The sequence below is a fragment of the Phodopus roborovskii genome, unplaced genomic scaffold (assembly GCF_943737965.1).
Source record: "Phodopus roborovskii unplaced genomic scaffold, PHOROB, whole genome shotgun sequence".
Taxonomy (NCBI): domain Eukaryota; kingdom Metazoa; phylum Chordata; class Mammalia; order Rodentia; family Cricetidae; genus Phodopus; species Phodopus roborovskii.
This window is the reverse complement of record NW_026126578.1, coordinates 5,715,353-5,736,840: the sequence shown is the minus strand read 5'-3', so window position 1 is coordinate 5,736,840 and position 21,488 is coordinate 5,715,353. Positions and strand designations below refer to the sequence as shown.

Here is a 21,488-nt window from a genome sequence, read left to right as displayed (position 1 = left end):
TGGGTTCAAACTGAAGATGAGAAAAGCAAAGCAGCCAGCCTCTGGCTCTTACCTCTACCTCAGGCTGAAATGGCAATCCTGGCTCCATGAATCCTCAGAGTACAATACAGACTGCACTGCTCTCCAGCAAGCCTCAGACTGCAATACCCTGAGTTGCTGTCTCCTCCTGCCTTATATTCCTCTCTCCATCCAGCTATATCACTCCTGTCTCTACCAACCTAGTGCTGGGATTAAAGGAGTGTGGTCCCAAGTGCCAAGATCTCCTTTGTGTGTGAGCTGTTTCAATTTCGTGTAGCTCAGTGTGGCCTTGAACTAACAGATCTGTCTGCCATGACTGCCTGGTTTTATGGCTGTGCCTAGCTTTGCATTTTGATCTCCAGTGGCTTTATTAAATCATAAATAATATACCCCCACAAGGCCCTGTCATTTTACACACACGCACACACACACACACACACACACACACACACACACACACACCATCTTTAATGGGAATGAGGTCCTAAAAAAGTCTTTCATTTGGTAATGGCCAATGGGTGAGATGAGGGATGAGGGAGTTTTGTCTGTAAAGGAAAAGGCTGTTCTGTGAGAAGGGGTGTGGGAGAAGTACCTGTGGATCAAGACTAGTGTTGGGAGCCGGGATGCCACAACACTCATTCATGCATTCTGGGAAGTCACTCCTTCGGTGAGACAGGTGAAGTAGGGCAGGATGATGCTGGCTGCTACACCTGGAGGAGCCTAGATGCACTTTTAGCTGGAGGCAGCCCAGATGCTGATTCAACCTGGGTGAGTTGGAATGTCTTCAAACTCATTTACTCACTCAACAAAGCACTCAGCGAATGTCTGCCCTGGCCAGGCACCCAGGCCCTAGGTGCACAGAAACACACTACTTGTGGATTTACCAACCATCTCCGGCCTGTTTCTAATGGTCTGTTTTTGTTTAAGCATTATAGAAACATAGCATGAAACAAACCCACAAGTTAATGAGTTATGAAACAGCCTTCAAAACATCATCACAGAGAGTCCTGCTAGATACCCCAGAAATCCTTCATGTGCTGAAGAGTAGCCTCCATTTTCTTCAGAGTAACTGCAGCTTGACATTCACTGTAGTTGCTTCCTAAATGTTTATGTTTTCTGTTTATGTTGCAAGTGAACCTCTCAAAAATATAGCCTTGCCCTTTTAAAAACGAACTATCTTCCTCTACATCTTTGGGATTAAGTAGCATTCACAGTGGAATTTGGCTGGCTTCCCTCTTGCAGGGTAATTTTTATGTTTTAAAAATATTTATGATGTGTGTATATATCTGTGAGTTTATGTGCACAAACGGTGTGCAAGAGTCCCAGGAGGCTGGAAGAGGGCATCAGATCCCCTGGGACTGTGAGCCACGATGTGGGTTCTGGGAACTGATCTTGGGTCCTTAGTAAGTGCTCTGAGTTGCTGAGCCATCTCTCTAGGGCTGGTTTATAGTTTTTGTTTGTTCGTTTGTTGTTTTTCACCAGGTATCATTATGTTGCTCTGGTGGCCTGGAGGTCTTTGTGCAGATCCAGTGTGAACTGGTTACCAGCCTCCTAATTGATGACAGGTGTTCAATACAGTGTGAGGATTCTCTTGGTGGGGGGTTGGATGTTGTCTTTTTTCTTTTTGGTTATTTCAAGCATATTTGTAGTCCAACCTGGATGCTTTGTCAGTCTCCGATATGTGTGTTTTATTTTTTAAAAAAATTTGTGTGTTTTGGTGTTTGGCTGCATGCATGTTTGTGTACAATGCGCATGCCTGGTGTCAGATCCCCTGGAACAGGAGTTATAGATGCTTGTGGACTGTCTATGGTTGCTGGGTCCTCTGGAAGAGCAGCCAGTGCTCTTAACTGCTGAGCCATCTCTCCAGCCTATTATTCACATTTTAATTACTTCTTCATAAATTTTTTTTTGGTCAAACCATTATATAAATTGTGTTGCCAGTATCTGTTGATGCTCATTGCTTAGATCTTTAGTTCATCAGAGGCTGCAAAGCAGTGAAGTTCCAATTCTGTCCTTCTAATTTATTTTGGGGAATATTTCCATAAAGGGAAGCTTACACATACTTCTAAGTGTTGAAATCTTCTTAAAAGCCCAGAAGATGACTATAGAAATTGCTCAGTGGTTAACTGCTCTTTCACTCCTCTTCCACAGGGGGTGATTTCAGTTCCCAGCTCCCACATGCCACCTCACAACGGTCTGGAACTACAGTTCCAGGGGATCGGATAGCCTCTTCTGGCCTCTGTGGCCTTCTGCATACACATGGTGCATATGCATAACTCAGGCTCACATGCATAAATAAAAAAATAAGTAAATTCTAAGAAATAAGGTGTGGTCTTTCTAGCATCTTCCAAAGTGAACAATTGCTTTGGTGTCATTATGAACACCTGGATTTAAACATGGTTAAGTGTTTATTTGGTTGTATATAAAACCCTAGTCATTGCTCGGGGCACCCCATCTTTGATGAGCAGACAGGCTCCTCTCTATGTTGGTGACTCTAATCTTTGATGTCCCTGGATTATTGGTGTGTTCCAGGGTAACCCCGCACATTTGTAATTGGCCATTTCTCTAAAATAACTGAAAACTGTTTCTGCACTGTGCCACTCATGAGGGTCAAGGAAATACTTGCTCTGTAGACAGACATGGGATTTCTCCCCAAAACAAGATTACTCAGTTAGTGCTGACACAAGCTCTGCCTAAATCCCTACATTATCATGCACATCTCCCTTTGCCCTATACCAAGAATCCTCCTTTCAATGACACTATTCTGTTTAGCTGCAGCTCATATGGTATTTACTTAATACTGCAGGTGAAAAACTTTCCTGCTATATCCATACTTAGTCTGCTGATTATTAGCAGTCCTGTGTGGCTGCAGTAATCACAGCAAATGAGATTTGAGTTACTATCTGCCAGACTCGACTTTGATGTCTCTCAGGAGTTTGGTCAGCAAATGCTCAAATAGGAATTGTTCATAGCAATAGAGTTCCTCAAGTTTTTCACAACTCCACTCTTCACTTTTTTTTTTTTTTTTTTTTTTTTTTGATACAGGGTCTCTCTATGTGGCCTACAATTCCCTATGTAGCCCAGGATGACTTGGGACTCATCATCCTCCTGCATTAGATTCCTAAGCACACCACCACACCCTGCCTAACTGGCACAAATTGATTATACTAGATGGAAAGTTTGGTTGGTATAAGTTATGTCATCAAACTGTGGCAATATTCCTGCTTTTGCTTCCCGAGGACTGGCCTTACAGGGATGGGTCATCATGTCCAGCTTTTCTTTTCCCTACGCCTTAAGTATTCTTGTCAAAAAGGCTGAAGGACCAGCAGAGGGTGTAGCTCAGTGAGTGGTAGAGGTTTGCCTAGCACACACATGCCTGGGTTTTGTTCCCAGCACCAAAAGAAAGAAACAACCAAACCCAAAGATATCCTACATCTTGGTGGGGGGGCTCAAAAAGTTGATATGGTCTAACTTTTATTCCATTGTAAAATGTGACAAGTATCTATAAACACACAGACACACACACACACACACACACACACACACACACACACACACACACACACACGCTGGCTACCTTTTCCCGTTTCTTTAAAATCCAATAATTTGGACCAATTAGATGGCACAGTGGGTAAATTTACCTGGGGCCAAGCCTGGTGACCTGAGTTTGATACCCAGGACCTACACTATGGAAGGAGAAAATCGATCCCACAAGTTGTTCTCAGACTTCCATACTGGGGCATGGCACACATGCACACTAAATAAAATATAACACAAAATAAATCCAACATCTTAATTAGAATATCTTTTTTGTGGTTTATTTTTGAGATACAAACTCAGTCTATCATTGTTAGGGGCTGCGAGAAGACCCACAAAAAGACCACTAGTCACGTATGCAATCATTTCCATGCATGCACGGGGTCAACCATTCAGCAAATGAGCTGACAGAAAGCTCACAGGCTCCTTTTAAGTAAGATTAGGGGAGTTCCAGGGAGGGGAAGTTAGTCTGGGGACTGATTGGTGGGTTTAGACATAAAGTTTATGGGTTACTATAGGATTGGTTGGTGGTTTAGTAGTTAAGGACTTCCCAGCAGCAGGGTGGAAGAAGCTATCTTTTGCAAGCTCAAGCTTGAATAAGGCTCACTGATTGGATCCCCCTAAGTTGTGGTCTTTCCAAGAACTGCTTGTTCAGTTCCAATAAAATGAAACAGGCCTGATCCCTGGCAGGGCTATTAGGAGCCTGTCATGGCACTGGTATGGTTCCTTGGCTCTTTCATAGTCTAGACTGATCTCACATTCACAGGGATCCTTCTGCACCAGACTTTGTAAGTGCTGGTGTAAGGCACTATATCTACCCCAGGATGTCTTGACATTGGTTATCTGGGGTTAAACTTATCATGTATGTGTTCTAGTTTGCTTTCTATTGCTGTGATAAACACCGTGACCAAAGGCAACTCAGGAAGAAAGGGTTTATTTCAGCTTACATTTTACAGCTCATCATCTGGAGAAGCCAGGGCAGGAATTGAAGCAGGAACCTGAAGGCAGGAACTCAAGCACAGACCATGGAGGAAAACTGCTTACTGGCTTAGCTTTCTTAAACATCTTAGGCCCAAGGGACCCTTAATCCTAGGACTCAGAGGCATATGGATCTCTGTGAGTTCAAGGCCACCCAGAGCCACCTGAAGGTAGATCAGTCTAAAAGAGAAACAGAGCTCATGCCTTTAATCCCAGCACTAGAGAAGTATGTAAAATAGGAGGCCAGTCAGTCTTGGGTAATTAGTCTTCAGCCGAATTGAGGACAGGAAGAGATTCAGTTTCCAGTCACAGGGAAGACAGGATCCCCATTTCAGCCTTGGTAGAGTAAGAGCTAGTGCCCAGCTGCTTTGCTTCTCTGATCTTCAATTTGAACCCCAATATATCTCTCTGGGTTTTTATTATTCATGCTAGAAACACAGTCTTCACATTCCTCCCCAATGCAAAGCCATTTCCAACAAACAGCATCCTACACAGAATACCCACTCTGACATTTCACTATTACATGGAGTTTACATTAGGACTCCATGTTGCACATACCATGAATTTTGAGAAGTATATAACACATACCTACTTGTGCACTCATCATACAGGATCATTGCACTTCCCTCAGACTCCCATCTGAGACTCCTGTCTCTCAGTTCCTCATCTTTTTATGTCCCATAGCCTTGCCTTTCCCAGAACATCATAGGCAGTATTGTACACTGTTCCTTTCAGATTAGCTTCTTTCACACGGTGAAATGTCTTTACGTGGCTTCTAACAGGTCATGTCTCCTCTCTTAACCTTGAGTTATGGTTGAGAAAATACATATTCAAAACATACAGTATTCTACACACATACATTTTAAGAATTAACACATACATTTTCATATTTTATTTTCTTTGTGGTGAAATCATTCCAGAATTACTCTCTAGAACAACTTCCAAGTCACCATTTGTACACTGGGTCTGGAGAACTTTCTAAGCTTTCACTTTCATACTCTCTGCTGAACATCAACACGTCATATTTTCTGATCCTGTGATCCTTCTATGACTTTTTTGTTTTTGTTTGTTTGTTTGTTTTTTCAACACAGGGTTTCTCTGTATTGCTTTGGAGCCTGTCCTGGAACTCACTCTTTGTTTCCTCTTGGCCATCTCACTTCCTGTCTGTCTGTATAGACCTCCTGACCTCTATGGGCAGCTAAGCTCCATCCTCTGGTCTTCAGACAAGCTTTATTTGTACAAGCAAGATATTGCCGCCACAGATGCTTTTCCATTGTTTGGTTTTAAGTTTATTTTGGATCGACAGTCCTTGATTAGATGCCCTCTGCAAATCTATTCTCCTACCCTGTGACTTGACAGTGTCTTTGGCAGAAAACATTTTAATTTTCATGAAGTCCATCTTGACAGTTGCTTTTTGTGGATCATGTCATTTTTGGATTTAAAAAGTCACTTTTGGACTTGTGAGATGGCTCAGTGGGTAGAGCACTTCCTGCCAGCTCCGATTGTCTGAGTTTGGTCCTAGGGAACATGGTGGATCTTCTGATCACACATGCACAGTGAAGATACATCTATCTTCATCTTCACAGTGCCAGCATCACAGGTGTGTGCCATTAGACCTAGCTGTCCTTCCTTTTGCAGATGAATGTCCAGTTTCTCTAGCACCATTTGTTGAAGAGATTGTCTCTTCTTCGGTGCTTTGTGTAACACAATGAATAAAAGACCCAGAGACTAATATTGGAATTTAAGCTTCAAGCTGAAGATCAGAAAAGCAAAGCTGCTGGTCAGTATCCAACCTCAGAATGAAAGGTGATCCTGGCTCCACCAAACCTCAGACTGTAACCTCTCCTCAGCATGGCTGGAAAATCCTGAGACTTCAATGTCTTCCTCTCCTCAGTGTGACTGGAAAATGAATGTCAATTCGGAGTCCTTGCTCCTGTCTTAAGTACCTCCCTAATGCTGGGATTAAAGGTGTGTGATCCCAAGTGCTGGGATCAAAGGCATGAGCTCTGTTACTCTTCACTCTTTTGTAGGCCATGGAGGCCTTGAACTAACAAAGACCAGTCTACCTCTTAATCCTGAGTGCTTGGATTAAAGGTGTGTGCCTGTGGGAAGCCACAGCCCCAAGGTGGTGACTGGCTGGATGCCAGGTAGTCCGAGTTTAGTTGTAAACAAGCCTTATTTGGAAGTGCTTGATGGATCTGGTGTGCTTCCTCCTTCTGTGACCTATCCGGGATCACCAGGTGGCATGAGCTGATTGGGCAGTGAGCACATCTTTAAGGGCTTGCTGGGGCTGGGAGGAGCAGAAGAAGATTGTTCAAGTTTCCTGAATAAACTGCTTAAAGAAGAGTCCGAGCTTTGCGTCTTCCTTGCTGGTCGAGGTGGTCGCGACATGTGCCACCATTGCTTGACCTCTATGGCTTGTGGCTGACGACTTTGCTTTCTGAATCCTCAGGCAAGCTTTAATAAATTGTGAATAATATATAACCACAGTTTTGCATCTTTTTGAAGGTAGGATGACCACACCCATGTAACTACCAGCCTGTGTTCTGTTCCAGTCATCAGTTTGCCAACAATGACAGCATCATCATGATTACTGACTGTAGCCTTCTTTCCAGGTGGTGAGATCAAGTTGTAGATGTCCAAAAATCACCTATTTCAAATTTAGATTGCATCAACTCTATAGATTAGAGAAACTGACATCTCCACAACACCCTGTTGTCCCACCACCTTACATGGAACATCTCATCTCTCCGCTTAGTTCTTTGATTTCTTGCTAGTACTTTATAATTCCCAATGGGCCATCTCCCCATTGGATTTCCACCTGCGTATTTTATTTTAGAAAAGAATGTAATTTAAATGCATGGGTAATATGCTCCAAGACTTTCAGTGAGTTCTTGAAACTGCAGATGACACTGGACACTACCCAGATGCATCTTCACTTAGGACAGCTTAACTTACTACTATAACTTCATAACATTATAAAAAAAAAAAACACCCATACAATTTTCCATTACTCAATTTCATGCAGCATTAAATTATACAAAGCATCCAACACTTTAGTTCCCTAACTCAGGGCCAACATAAATGTTCTGAGAAAGAAGGTAGTTTAGGGTAGTCTATGATGATCAGTTGGTTAAGGGTATTAAAAATATTTGACTTACACAATTTTCAACTTACATGAGTTTATGGGTCTGTAATCCCATTGTAAGTCACAGACTTACATATTTTGTTCCATTCATACCTATCTCTAATGTTTTGTTTTTATAATAGGCACAGAAAGAGAAGGACAAGGCCACAGGGTCTCTTAGCCATGTATACAATGCCTTTGTCATTTAGAATAATTTGTCATGCAGACGCCTAACAGGAAGTAAAATGGGACTCCCAAATTTCAATTTTAATTCTTACCATGCTGGCGAAGTCCCTCTGACTCCTGTTTCCTCAGGATTTCTCTAGTTCTATCTGTATCTCTACTATGTCACTGTGTTGTATTTTGTCTCCTGATTGCATAACATGTGACTTTGAACATTTCTTGTTATTTTGTCCTTCACCTTTATTTTATATGTATGGGTACTTTCCCTGAATCTATGTCTGTGTACCTCATGCTTGAGATACCTAAGGAGGCCAGAAGAGGATGTCAGAACCTCTGGGACTGGAGTTACAAAAAGTTGTATGCAGCATACTTTTTCTTTTAGGTCACCAACCAGCTCATGACACAGAGACTTACTAGTTCTTACTAGTTCTGAATGCTTGGCCTAGCTTAGGCTTGTTTCTGGCTAGCTCTTTTAACTTAAAATCAACCCGTTTCTCTTCATCTACTTTTTGTCTCAAGGGTTTACTTTTCTTTCCTTCTGTATATCTTACTTTCACTACTTCTTGTGTTTGGCTGGTGGCGGCCTAGCTTCTCGCTCTAGGTGTGTCTTCCTCTTTCTCCCTCATTCTCTTCAGCCTTTCTTCTCCTCTTGAGCTTGGATTTCTCCTCCTTATTCCCTCTGCCTGCCAGCCCTGATTATCTCTCTTCTGCCTAGCTATTGGCCAGTGCCTTAGGCAGGCAAGATGAAACAAATACAACACATCTTTTCATAATTGCACAAATACAGCACAAACAGATGTAACATATCTTTACATCATTAACCAAGGCAACAAAAACAATGTAACACATCTTTACACAGTCAAAGTAATAATCTACAGCATAAACAAATGTATCACATCTTTGCCCACTTAAAATGATATTCCATAACAGGTGTGTACCACGCTATAGGTACTGAGAATTGAACTGGGGACCCCTGGAGGAGAACCTTTCCAGGTCCTCCTTTGTATGGACATTAAGTTTATTTACACTTGGAGAAAGGAGGCATTATATCACAAGTCTTCCTCTCAAGTTTGAGGGTACTCTTTCTTGGTTTGTGTGTAAATTATTATTATTTTGTTGTTGTTGTTGTTTTGATACAGTATTTGTCTGTGTAACAGCCCTAGATGTCCTGGAACTTGCTTTGTAGACCAGGTTGGCCTGGAACTTACAAAGTGAGTTACTGCCCAGCTGTAAATTATTAAAAATATAGGCTGAAGCTGGGTGGTGGTGGTGCACACCTCTAATTCCAGCATTCAGGAAGTAGAGGCAGGGGATTTCTGTGAGGTCGAAGCCACCTTGGTCTATAAAGTGAGTTCCAGACAGCCAAAGCTGTTACACATAGAAACCCTGTCTCTGGATGGAGAGATGGCTCAGAGGTTAAGAGCACTGATGGCTCTTCCAGAGGTCCTGAGTTCAATTCCTAGCAACCATATGGTGGCTCACAACCATCTATCATGAGATTTGGTGTCCTCTTCTGGTCTGCAGGCAGACATGCAGACAGAACATTATATATGTAATAAAAAATAAATTTTAAAAATATAAAAAAAAAGAAACCCTGTCTCAAAAAGCCAAATTCCACCCCCCCCACACACACTGAAAATCAGAGTTGTTTAAATTTGGCATAGAAATTTCACATCAGATTGTTTCTCTCCTTAGGAAAAGATATCTCCTTAGATAAAACATTCTGGATTTTATGAGGCAATCCTAGTTGCACTAGTTTCTAAAATCCTTTATTTGATGGAGTTTCTGCCATCCACATCTCTACTTAACTTTTTCTTGGCTGGTTTGCAGAGCACTTTATCTCTACTCCTGTCTGCTTTAGTGGTAACTAGAAATGTCTAAGTTTGCTGTAAATTTGTCAAGTGTTCAGTTTTGCTGCAATAAATGCTATTAGGAGACAAAGTGGTCACAAATGTCATTTCAGATCTGCTACAAAGTAGCGCGAATGTAGGGGCAGGTAAAAACACAGGAACTACCTTTCTTTAGATGACCACTCCTCTCCTCCAAGTCTTCATTTCTTACTATGAGTTATGGAGGTTGTTGTCAGGGCTGTTTTGAGGCAAATGGTCACTCCATTAGGACAACTTTAAACTCTTCTATAGTTCAGTAGGGCAGAACTAATAGGAAAAGCAACAGTCAGGTGGTTTCTGTTAACAGTTTGGATTCATGGTATTTCTAATGGTTTCTACATTTTCCTGTGTAAGCAGTAAAATTGGGGTATTTCTAATTTTAATTTAAAAAATTGAGAAATGGGAATTCTCCTTACATGTTGCTAAATATAAATGATAACTGACGACACAGAAAAGAAGCCAGGCAAGTGTTAGGAATCTGTATAACTCCACCATGATGCTAGTTTATACTCTTAATACTGCTCAGCTTTGTGGCTGGAAAGTTGATGGCCCAGCAATCCCGCAAATGCTGGCTGCTCTTGAAGAAGACCTGGGTTCAATTCCCAGTACCCACATGGCACTTCACAGCTGTCTGTTGTGATATCTTGTTTGTACAAATAAAGCCTGTCTGAAGGTCAGAGAGAAGGAGCAAGCCATAGCCATACCTTACCTCCTTAGCATCTCAGCAGACAAAAGAGCGAGTTCCTGTTTCTGTCTGCTTATATCCTCTCTTTGCCCAGCTACCTCACTTCCTGTCTGTCTGTACAGACCTCCAGACCTCTGTGGTTAGCTAGTGGCAAGCTCCATTCTCTGACCTTTAGACAGGCTTTATTTATACAAGCAAGATATCAGCACAGTCTGTGACTCTAGTTCCAAGTGGTCTGGTGTCCTCTTTTGGTTTGCAGACATACACATGGTACACAGACCTGCAGACACACACACACACACACACACACACACACACACACGAGCACACACAACACTGAACTTCAACTCCCACAAGAAAATCAAAACATTCAGTAACATAGCCGGCACTTGATAACAGCAAGTACACTAATTCCTATTTTTCATACAGGAAGTGAGCTGTGAATCACAAAGACCATCCTTTATACCTGGCAGGAAACAGGTTTATTCACTATCAGAAGCCATGGAATGCACCTCAATACTTTGTCTCAGTTCTCATTTTCACCTTCCAGTGTCTGGCCTGACACTGTCAAAGTTACAATGAACACAAAACCATTTTGTGGTTTGTTGGGTCCCCCCCCCTTTTTTTTTGAGACAGGGTTTCTCTGTGTAACAGCTCTGGCTTTGTAGACCATTCAGGCAGGCCTTGAATTCAGAGTTCTGCCTGCCTTTGCCTCAAAATACTGGGATTAAAGGCATGCACCACCACACCCGCTAACAAACTTGTTTCTTCTTACCGGATGCAGAATTAGGTAGTAGATGGTGACAGGTTTTCTTTTTTAGATATTCCTAGGATATCCTCTCCAAAATACAGTAGGAATCATTACTGTCTTAGGGTTTCTATTGCTGTGAAGAGACACCACGACCATGGCAACACTTATAAAGGAAAACATTTAATTGGGGTTCAGTCCATTATCATCATGATGGGGCATGGTGGCAAGCAGGTAGACAGCCCACCTCCACAATGACACACTTCCTTCAACTAGACCACAAGTATTCCAGCAAGGCCACACCTCCTAAGCAGCCCTCCCTTTTGCTGCCTGGGGTACCAGTCTCAAAGGGAAATCCAGGAGGCCAGTTTATTGTGACTTTTTTATCTGAGGGGGTAAGGGGAAAGACACTCTTAACGATTTCCTTGTTTATTCTTCTGTATTCTCTATTATCTTGTCTTATCTCTATTCAGAAATGTCCTTCTTGTCTCTCTTGATCTTTTCCTTCTAACTCTTATCTTCATTCTTTCCCTTACAGCCTATATATCCCAGCAGAATCTTTCAGGCAATATAAAAATTACAATGTGGTTACATTCTCCTCAAATATTTTTTCTTGCTCATCTTGCTCCTTTTCATTATAAATCCTCATTAGTGTTAACATTATTATACATACTAGGCTGTTTGAGAGTTCCTCTGCCAAGACAATCCAAAACACTTCATTTTAGCCTCTTGGACAAGGGCAGAAAGCAGCCACATTCTTCATCAAAAATATCACAGGAACAATTTCTAGGCAACATACTAAAATTCTACTCTGAAACATCTTGAGCCAGTCCCCTAGAGTTCAAATCACACTTAGACCACTGTCTTCCATGCTCCTACTGGTATGGCCCATTAAGCAATGCTTAAAGCATTCCACTGCTTTCCTATCCCTGAAAGGGTTAAAAACCAAATAACTTCCCCCACCCCCCCAGAGTAGAGCAACTCCACCAGTTACCCAGTTCCACACCGTTCCAAGGAATTCACTTTTGGGAAAAGCAGAAAGGTCACAGTGCAACCCTGCCACCATAGAACGCTCCCTCCCCATGACAACCAATGAAAATATGTAAAGTAACAGGTTGCACTGCCAAAAAATACAAATTCCCCTAGCCCCCACGTCAATGAATCCAAAGGTCACCTACTCTTACCCAATCCTGAACAGCCAAGGCATGTACCACCCTGCTCTCCACTTTTTCCTTTCAAACCCCCTTGCAATTGAGGTCAGGAACCCCTTTCATGCAGCTGCTGTGCCAGTTTGCAAGACAGGCTTGTAACTTAATATTAAACCTTATTCATTTGCATCAGTGATTCGGCTCCTTGGTGGTCCTTTTGGGGTCTCACAAATTTGGCGTAACAGCCCAAATTCCTCTCAATAAAAGTTCAGACCTTTCACAGCAATATTCCAGGTCCAGTTACTAACTTTGTCTTAGGATTTCTATTGCTGTGAAGAGGCACCATGACCATGCCAACTCGAGACAGGGTTTCTCTGTGTAGCTTTGGGGCCTATGCTCTATAGACTAGGTTGGCCTCAGACTCAAGAGATTCACCTGCTGCCTCCTGAGTGTTGGGATTAAAGGTGTGTGCCACCATGCCTGGTTGACCATGGTAACTGTTATAAAGGAAAACATTAAATTGGGGTGGCTGGCTTACAGTTCAGAGGCTCAGTTCACTATCATGGTGGGGCAGGGTGGTGTGCAGGCAGACATAGTGCTGGAGAAGTAACTGAGAGACCTCCATGTTGTAGGCAACAAAAGTGGTCTGAGACACTAGGCATGGCTTGAGCATACAAGATCTCAAAGCCCACCTCCACACTGATATATTTCCTCCAAGACCACATCTACTCCAATAAACCACATTTCCTAATAGTGACACTCCCTTTGGGGGCCATTTTCTTTCAAACCACCACTTACCTTCTGAGTGCTTTACTTTAACAATATGATTACAATGTGTATTAGTTGGGGTTTCATTGCTGCAACAAAACACCATGACCAAAAAGCAAGTTGGGGAGGAAAGAGTTTATTTGACTCACATTTCCACATTGCTGCTTATCACTGAAGGAAGTCAGGAAGAACACAAACAGGACAGAATCCTGGAGGGAGGAGCTGATGCAGAGGCCATGGGAGGGATGCTGCTTACTGGCTTGTTCAACCTGCTCTTATAGAACCCAGGACCATTAGCCTAGGGATGGCATCACCCACCATGGGCTGGGTGATTGATCACTGAGGAAATGCCTTACAGCTGGATCTCATGGAGGCGTTTCCTCAACTGAGGCTCCTTCCTCTGATTATTCTAGGTTGTGTCAAATTGACACAAAACCAGCCAGTACACTGTGTTTGATACTTTATGCACTCAGCAAAACAGAGATACTGAGTAAACTTCTGCCAATCAAATCCATTGCCAAATTCTGCTGTGTAACTGCAAAACATTTGCTTTCAGCTACTTTTCGTCTCTAGCATTGCCATTTTAATTCAAGACTGCTGTATTAGTCAGGGTTCTCTAGAGTAACAACTTACATCATGAATCTCTTTATATAAAGGGAATTTATTAGAGTGACTTACAGGCTGCTGTCCAGCTAATCCAACAAAGGCTGGGTGTGAATAGAAGAAGCTCTAAGAATCCAGTAGTTGCTCAATTCACAAAACTGGATCTCAGTAGACACTGGAATCTTGAAGACGTAAGCTCTAATGCCAATGAAGGAATGGACTTGCTAGCAAGGCAAAGGCAAGCAGGCAAAGAACAGAAGCTTCCTTCTTCCATGTCGTTATATAAGCTCCCAGCAGAATGTGTGGCCCAAACAAAAGGTTTCCCAGCTCAAAAGATCAGGATTAAAGGAATGTCTTTCTACTTCAAAGATCTAGATTAAGTGGATCTTCCTACTTCAAATTAAGAAAACCCCTCACAGATATGCCTTCCATTTTCACATTTTAGTTAATCCCAGATGTAGTCAAATTGACAATCAAGAACAGCCATCACAACTGCCACTGCATTGTTTGCCTGAACAATTGTTAATGGCTGGAAACTGTTTTCTCAGTTTCCTTCAACAAGGTCAAGACCATCTTAAGAGTAATTTTAGGAAAACAGCAGCAGCTGGAAGTCTTGCAGATTTTCCACATTTCTTAGCATGTTCCAGGATGGCTAGGGATGTTACACAGAGAAACCCTGTCTCGAAAAACAAAAACACAAATCAAACCCTCCAAAAGACCTTTACATTTCAGGATCAAACTACTGCCCTCAGGCCAAATCTAACCTTCTTCCACCTATTTCTGCAGGTGCCTTTCCTGGAGTTGGGTCACATACTGTCTATAGCTGCTTTTATACAGTTCCAAAAAGCCGAGTAAGATAACAGATGGCATAGCTCACCCCATCTCCTCCATTTTATCACTAGATCTTCAGCTAACCCTTTTCCAGCTCCAGCTCAACCAAGCACTTTCAGCTTTGTCTATCAGGGCCTAAGCAGGGTACTGCCCTCAGGCAGATCTGGGCCATAGATTGGCTTTAGTCAGTCTCGCCTGGTGTTTACCGGCCTTGATACTTAGCATCTATGACAGTGCTGCCTCTTCTTCAGGCAGGCTCATTGGCAGGGGAGCATGGACTGCTTGTTTTCCTGAAGTGCCTGCCCTTCTAAGGCTATTTGGGGTGCTTCTGGAGTCAGTATCTTGGGGTGCTGAAATGCAGGTGAAAAGTGATGTGTCTGTTTGGGTCTCCAAAGCTGTTGCTGGGGTTTGGAAAGGGCAGGAATTTCCATTTTGGTGAAAACAGTACAACATAGTATTGAATACTAAAATTACACACCGGCTTATATCTCTCCTAGAACATAAGCTCTAGGAGACAAGAGACCCTGCTTTCTTCAGAATCATTTCCATTTGAATCAGTGCAATACACTTAGCACCACAAATGTCTGGTATTGCCTTTAGAGACACCAATGTCTAACTGCCAAGTAAATGACAGACACCAGGACACTGTTCCAAGTCAGCTTCCAAAGATGTGTTCCAATACCATAGATTTGCATTAACACTGGCCTGATATCAATCACTGATGGTCAGAGGAAGATGAATCAGGATTTCTGGCCTCACTATAGGCTAAAATCCACAAGGAGCAACTCTTCTGGACATGGGTCCATTTTGCACTTGGTCAGGTAAGGGAAAGTGAGCTTCCAGAACTGAACAAACACATTCTCAACATTGTGATGATTATGGTTAAGAATTTTATTATCAAAATTATTACATCTCTTGTGAAAGTTCAAATGTTACAGCAAGGTGTAAACACTCCACTTGAGGAAGAAGCAATGCTCCTTCCCTTCCAAGAGTCCCCCCTCCCCCCACCCTCCCCCCCAGAGGTCTGGTCTTGACAGCACCCTGCCCACACAGAGTGGCTGGGGTCTCTGCACGTGCCAGGCAGGGTGAGGGCCGCCTGCCCGCTGGCCTCTCCCCTTGGCAAAAAGTCAAGGGGAGAATGCAAACCCCAGCCCAAATGGAGAGACATTTACATACGTTTTATATAATATACAAAGAAACCGGCATCCCAGGCAACATGATTTCCACTCCCAATGCTCTCCCAGACTGATGGGTTTGTGGGGAAAACAACAAAAAGAAAAGTACTATGCTGAGCGTTCAGCATAAAAAACAAAAATCTAAAACCATAACAGAAAAATCTCCCCTCATTTGAGCAAACACCTGATTTCAATTTTGAGAAGTGAAATTTTGTAACAGTCACACACAAAGAGAGAAGACTGTGCATATGATAGTTGTAGGTCAGGGTAGAAAAGAAGGAGATGAAAGAGGCTGGGGATGGGAAGGAAAACAGATTAGAGGTAAGGAGGGAGACTCACAGTATATCTTGTCCAAAAGAAGTACGGTCCACTGCAGCACCAGGGATCACACTGTCACACTCACTACCCTACCATGGTTATAGCGGAATACAAAATTAGATAAATAAAAACACGCCAGGTATTACAGTAAACAAGTGAAAGAAATAAGCTGGCAACCATATGGAATTTAAAAAGATTGTGTACCCCACCTGGGCTGGCTCCAGGGCTCCTCCAGGGGTGTACAACAGGCACAATGCACTGATGGGGAGAAGCCAGTCTGCTCTTGTCTCTCAACCAGAACAGTGTTAGGGGTATGGGTGACTTGTTAACTCTCTGATCTGCCCACTCTCATATAAGCATCCCCCAAGGAAACGTGGGGCAGACCCCACACACAATCACAGCCCTGTCGGTGCCACTCTACAACCCTATCTGCCCCATTCTTACCCTGCAGTCATGAGTGCATGTTTCTCAGTCATGGAGGCAGTCCTACTCTTAGGACAGCAACTCCCGATTAACTGGGAATAGGAAAATTAAAATCGAAAGGTTCCCCAGACCACTGGATCCTTCCTAAAATGGCCCACTTCCTTCTCTACTCCACTCTTAGTGAGCCATGAAATGTGGTGGCAGTGGGATGCTAACAGCTGAGGCCCAATCCATCCCAAACCTGCCCCAATAACTACTACTAGATCCTTAGATAGCCAGGCAAGCCTCAGTCAGAGTAGGCGGCAAACATTCCTCTCTGCTCATCTCCTGGTGGCTTTAAGACAAAGGTAGGGAGCACTCCTGGTGGAAACATCTGCTTTTGGAATGGTTGTCTCACAGCAAACATTTACATACCTACCTTTTTTTTTTTTTTTTTTTTTTTTTTTAATTTTTTTAAATTAAGTGCATAAAACCCTAACAACTACTCAGATGGCTTGGGGCTTTGAGATTGGCTCTTTCCACTTTTTTCTTTTGAAAAGATTTTTTTTTTTTTTTTATTGAAAAAGATGTCCTTACTGCACAAGTGACTACAGGCTACAGGCAAGGATGGGAGACATAGGCTTCAACACAAGTCATTGCACTTAGAACCGTTACTAACCGAAACACCATTTGCTTGTTAACAATGTACCCTTAACAGCAGGGAGAAACTTCTTTATAGTCTCTGCTTCAGACAAGATTTACATCTTTCTCCAAGGCTGGAGGCCAGTCACGACCACAAGTCTTATTTCTTGCTGACCAGACCCATTCCTCTGGCACCTTGTACCCCTCTTCCCCAGCAATATGCTCGGCCTTGGTTCCAGAGGCAGCTGGAAGGAAGCAGCTATGGGCTCATCAAGTTCAGTTTGCCCATATCCAGAAGCCCTAGGAAAGTCCTGTCTGAGTCTTGACTCCTGACCCTTGCAGTGGCTGGAGTCTGTACTGGTGTACACCCCCACTCCCACGATGTGGGTAGTGCTGTGAATTGGAAACCGCAGATACCCTGGAGGCCTGGTAGGCAGCTGACTGCCCAGCACTGGGCAGACTGATAGTCCGTAAGTCTGATGGCAATGATGACCTAGAGTTCTGAGGAAAGGAGGTGGAACTCAGAGTTCCTGTGCTGGGCTGAGAAACCGAGTCTGAGGTTGGTGAGTCTGAAGTGCCCTGTGCGGTAGGGCTAGCAGCACTTGAAGAACAGCTCCTCCTCGGAAGATTGCTGCCAGTGCTGTTTCCAGAATGCGGCTGGCTGCTATAATACCCTGCAGTCCCCGTAAACGGGGCCAGCGAGTCTGTGGACACAGGGTGGGCAGGGCTGGGGTAGGAAGTGGAAGAGAGGGATGATTCTGAAGAACCATGAGAGGGGGGGTTTCCAGGTCTCAGTGCAGTAGTTCGATAACTGTATCCTGGAGATTGGGTGAGATGTCCTCTAAAGGGGGACGAACTCTGCTGAAGGAGGCTTTGTGATTCTGTCCGTGGACTGTCACACTGCAGCAGCTTCAACGAGTAGGGAGGAAAGCACAAGCAAGTTAACATAGTCCTGTCAACAGTGTGTAGTGTTTACAACATTCTACTTTCATTTTATTATTATTTTGGGTTTTTGAGACAGGGTTTCTCAGACTCACAGATCTGCCTGCCTCTGCCACCTAAGTGCTGGGATTGACCTGGATATAACAATTTATTTTTTCTTTCCATTAAAAAATAGTGTATGTGTATGTCCTACCACACTAATGTGGAAGTCATAGGACAACCAGAAGGAGTCCATTCTTTCCTTACACTGTATGGGCTCTGGGGATTAAACTTGGGTCATCAGGCTTGTGCCTGATTCTAAGTGCCTTTTACCCACTGAGCCAGCTTACTAGTCCCAGAAAAACTTTTTCTAAAGGACACAACAGCAGTCAAATGGCGGTCTCTGATTACCTCATTTGCTTTACTGAGATCCCTGAGGTAAGCAGACAATGGCTGACTTATAGGCTGCTGAGACACTATGTGATATTAACAGCTGACAATGTATCATGACTAGGTAAACAGCATCTAATAAACTAGGCACCCCTCTCCCTAGAGCTCAGCAGTCTCTTGACTTACCTGGTAGCTGTATCTGGAAGGGCTGTAAACAGTTGCTCCTTTAGAGAGTGCTGAGCTCAACGTCTCTGGGCCTTCTCCATCTGCAGGGTCTGGAAGGCATTACAAGAATCAACTTTGGCTTCTAAATAGGAAATAGTTACCATCCAGTCAAATCATCAATAGTATCAACACATGCTGCCCTCTGTGATAAAATGAGCGCAGCATGCCAGAAGGGCAAAGTAAGTGGTTAATTATGCGCTAAATATTAAATGCCTCATCTTATTCTTGTTTCCTCCTTTCTCTTCATCCTTCATAGAGGTGGAGCTCCGGAACTTTGGAGATGAGAGTTACAGAAAAGTATCCCTTGGAAAAAGAGCAGACAGAGAGCAAGCAATGCTAGATCTTATGAATATTGTAGCTCAGACAGCAAGACTGAGCTGGAAATTAGCACAGAGCAGACCCCAAGCATGTCAGAAAGGACTTGCTTTATTCCAGCATTTGTTGTGAACTGTAGACCTTGGCTCACCTGACTCTTTCTCTGTGATGTTACTCTCCCACGTGGGAGAGGGCTCTCCCTTCTGGGCTACTCTCACACTGCTTCGGAGAACCTTAGGGATGCTTCCTCCTTCCCGGAGTCGTTCAACTGATGTAGGAACCATCCTGAAAAGGTACCAGGATGTAAGTTTAAGTAACAGGAGTCTCAATCCAATAAAGATGGTACAGTAGAACCTCTCCTTTTTCTTCTTTCCAGACAGGTTTTCTCTGGATGTCCTGGTTTTGTAGACCAGGCTGAACTTGAACTTGAGATGCCTCTGCCTCAAAGGTGTGTGCCACCACTGCCTGGCTGGCCACAGCAGTCTCTGTGAAATTTTCTCCTCTGTGAAGCTATGTTCCTGACACATATACCGTAATTTAATATAGGATTCTTAGATTAATGAATATAATCTAAGAGACTGTCTCTCCTTCCCCAAGCTCATTTCAAGATCCCTACATTTGAGGGTCCCTGGAGCTTATTGGCCAGAGACTCTGGCTTAGCCAGTGAACTCCAAGTACAATCAGAGATCCTGTCTCATAAGACAAGGTGGGAAGTGATAGAGGCAGGCACCCAGTGTTGATCATGGGCCTCCAAATGTACCATGTCAATGTATCTTCCATCCCACCTCTCAAAAAAAAAAAAAAAAAGAATGAGCACAGTACCCCTAGGTGGGGTACTTTTATAATCCTAGCACCCAGGAAGCAAAGGCAGATGGATCAAAGAGTTCAAGTCCAGTTACAGCTAAGAGTGAGACCCTGCCTCAAAAAATTGCAAAGGAAAACAAAACCAACCTGTACCCCTATTTCATCCAATACCCAGAACTTGTCATTATTATTACTTACTTGGTTTTCTATGATGTCTCCTAAACCAGACAAGTCCTTTCAGAGTATCTCATCACTCTGTAAATGCTAGCTGCACAGGACAGATCCTGAATTAGAGGAACTTAGGAGTCAGCAAGATAAAGGTACTTGTTACCAAGTTTAAAGATCCAAGTTCAATCTCCAGAACCAACATAGTGGAAAGGAAGAACTGGGTATCCTCTGACTTCCACATGCATGTATGTACACTCTCATGACCACACACACACACACACACACACACACACACACACACACACACACACAATGTGTGTGCAACTTGAGTGGACAATTTATTTATCTTTAATATAAATTAAGACAAAGAGCCCTCTTAATAAAATCATTTATGGGTCTCCACAACTACACATTGCCCGATGAGACTCCAGGGTAAGGATGTGGCTTATACTAAGTAGCTGAACAAGGCAGACAGCAAATTGGCTGCCTGTCTTTATAAGTGCTCCTATACATTTTAGGTAAAAGTGGGAATGACTAAATACTTCCTACCTGAATTTCATTATAAAGCTAATTAGATATAAACTTACCACCTACTGCTGATGTTCTCTTGAGGTCTGCAGTGAGAGGAAGAAGTGCCCCTGGAATCTGATGGGCTTACTGCCTCCAAATGTGATGTAGAGGAATGAGATGGGGAGAATTTATTGTGAGGGGATGAGGGGGTTCGGGCTGAGGATCCCTGCACACCATGGGCAGCAGTGTCAGAAACAGAGTTACTGCTGCCCTGTCCAGCTCCTGCAGACTTGCTTTTGCTCTGTGAAGAGTCACTTCCCCCACCAGAATTCTCCTTGGCTTCTTGTTTCCGTTTACGGTACTCTAGCAAGGATACCTAGATAAGAAAAAGAAACTATCGTTAGTAACTTATTGGCAACAGGGAAGAGAGTCCTGGGTAAAGAGTAGCAAGCTATGCAAATGAAGCAGGCCCCAATTATGACCACCTTTATTGTATTTTAAAAACAGTATCTATGTGTGTACATCTATGTATGCTGAGTGCAGCTGCCTGAGTTGGAATACCCCTGGAGAGCCAGAATTACAGGCAGGTGTAAACCATCTGATGTGGATGTTAGAAACTGAACTCAGATCCTCTGGATGAGCAGTATGGACTCTTCACCAATAGAGGGTCTTTCCAGCTCCTCTACAACTACCTCTTTTAGGTATAAAGGTATGTCATCACTGCTACACATTCAAGCCACTCAGAAACAGGTGAGGAGGAAAAAAACATCCTAAGTGTCATTTTTGAAGAACAGTGCTTAAGTAGACTGTATCCTTTGAGTCTCTTTAGAGGAACCTGAGAGACTACTATCACCCTGGTCACCTATCAGTTAGGTCCAACAATGGGGGCATCTGTAAGAGGAGGGTGGAAAAATGGAATTCTTATGTACCTTGGATAAAACAGTTCTTCATTACCTAGAGCACCCATTCCATCAAAAAACAAACAAATCCACAATAAAGTACCACAAAGAGGAAAAAGCATTTCAGGGTTCTTCATTATACTCAAATTTTGACACCACATGAATTTGGAACTATCTGTATTATACACAAGGGAATTGAGGCAT

At 43.1% G+C, this 21,488-nt stretch overlaps 1 protein-coding gene across 15 annotated transcripts in view; it reads right to left on the bottom strand.

Moving 5' to 3' along the window:
• Nucleotides 1–15,841: 15,841 nt before the first annotated feature.
• Nucleotides 15,842–21,488, bottom strand: part of Setd5 (SET domain containing 5) — a 79,775-nt gene continuing 74,128 nt past the window's right edge. For all 15 annotated transcript variants that reach the window (XM_051203607.1, XM_051203606.1, XM_051203611.1 and 12 more), the window contains 4 exons: nt 20,463–20,761; nt 19,055–19,188; nt 18,550–18,638; nt 15,842–17,961 (listed from right to left, as the gene is read on the bottom strand). In XM_051203607.1, the coding sequence (XP_051059564.1) occupies nt 17,353–17,961; nt 18,550–18,638; nt 19,055–19,188; nt 20,463–20,761 (1,131 nt within the window). In that variant the 3' untranslated portion in view covers nt 15,842–17,352. The remainder of the gene's footprint in view (nt 17,962–18,549; nt 18,639–19,054; nt 19,189–20,462; nt 20,762–21,488) is intronic.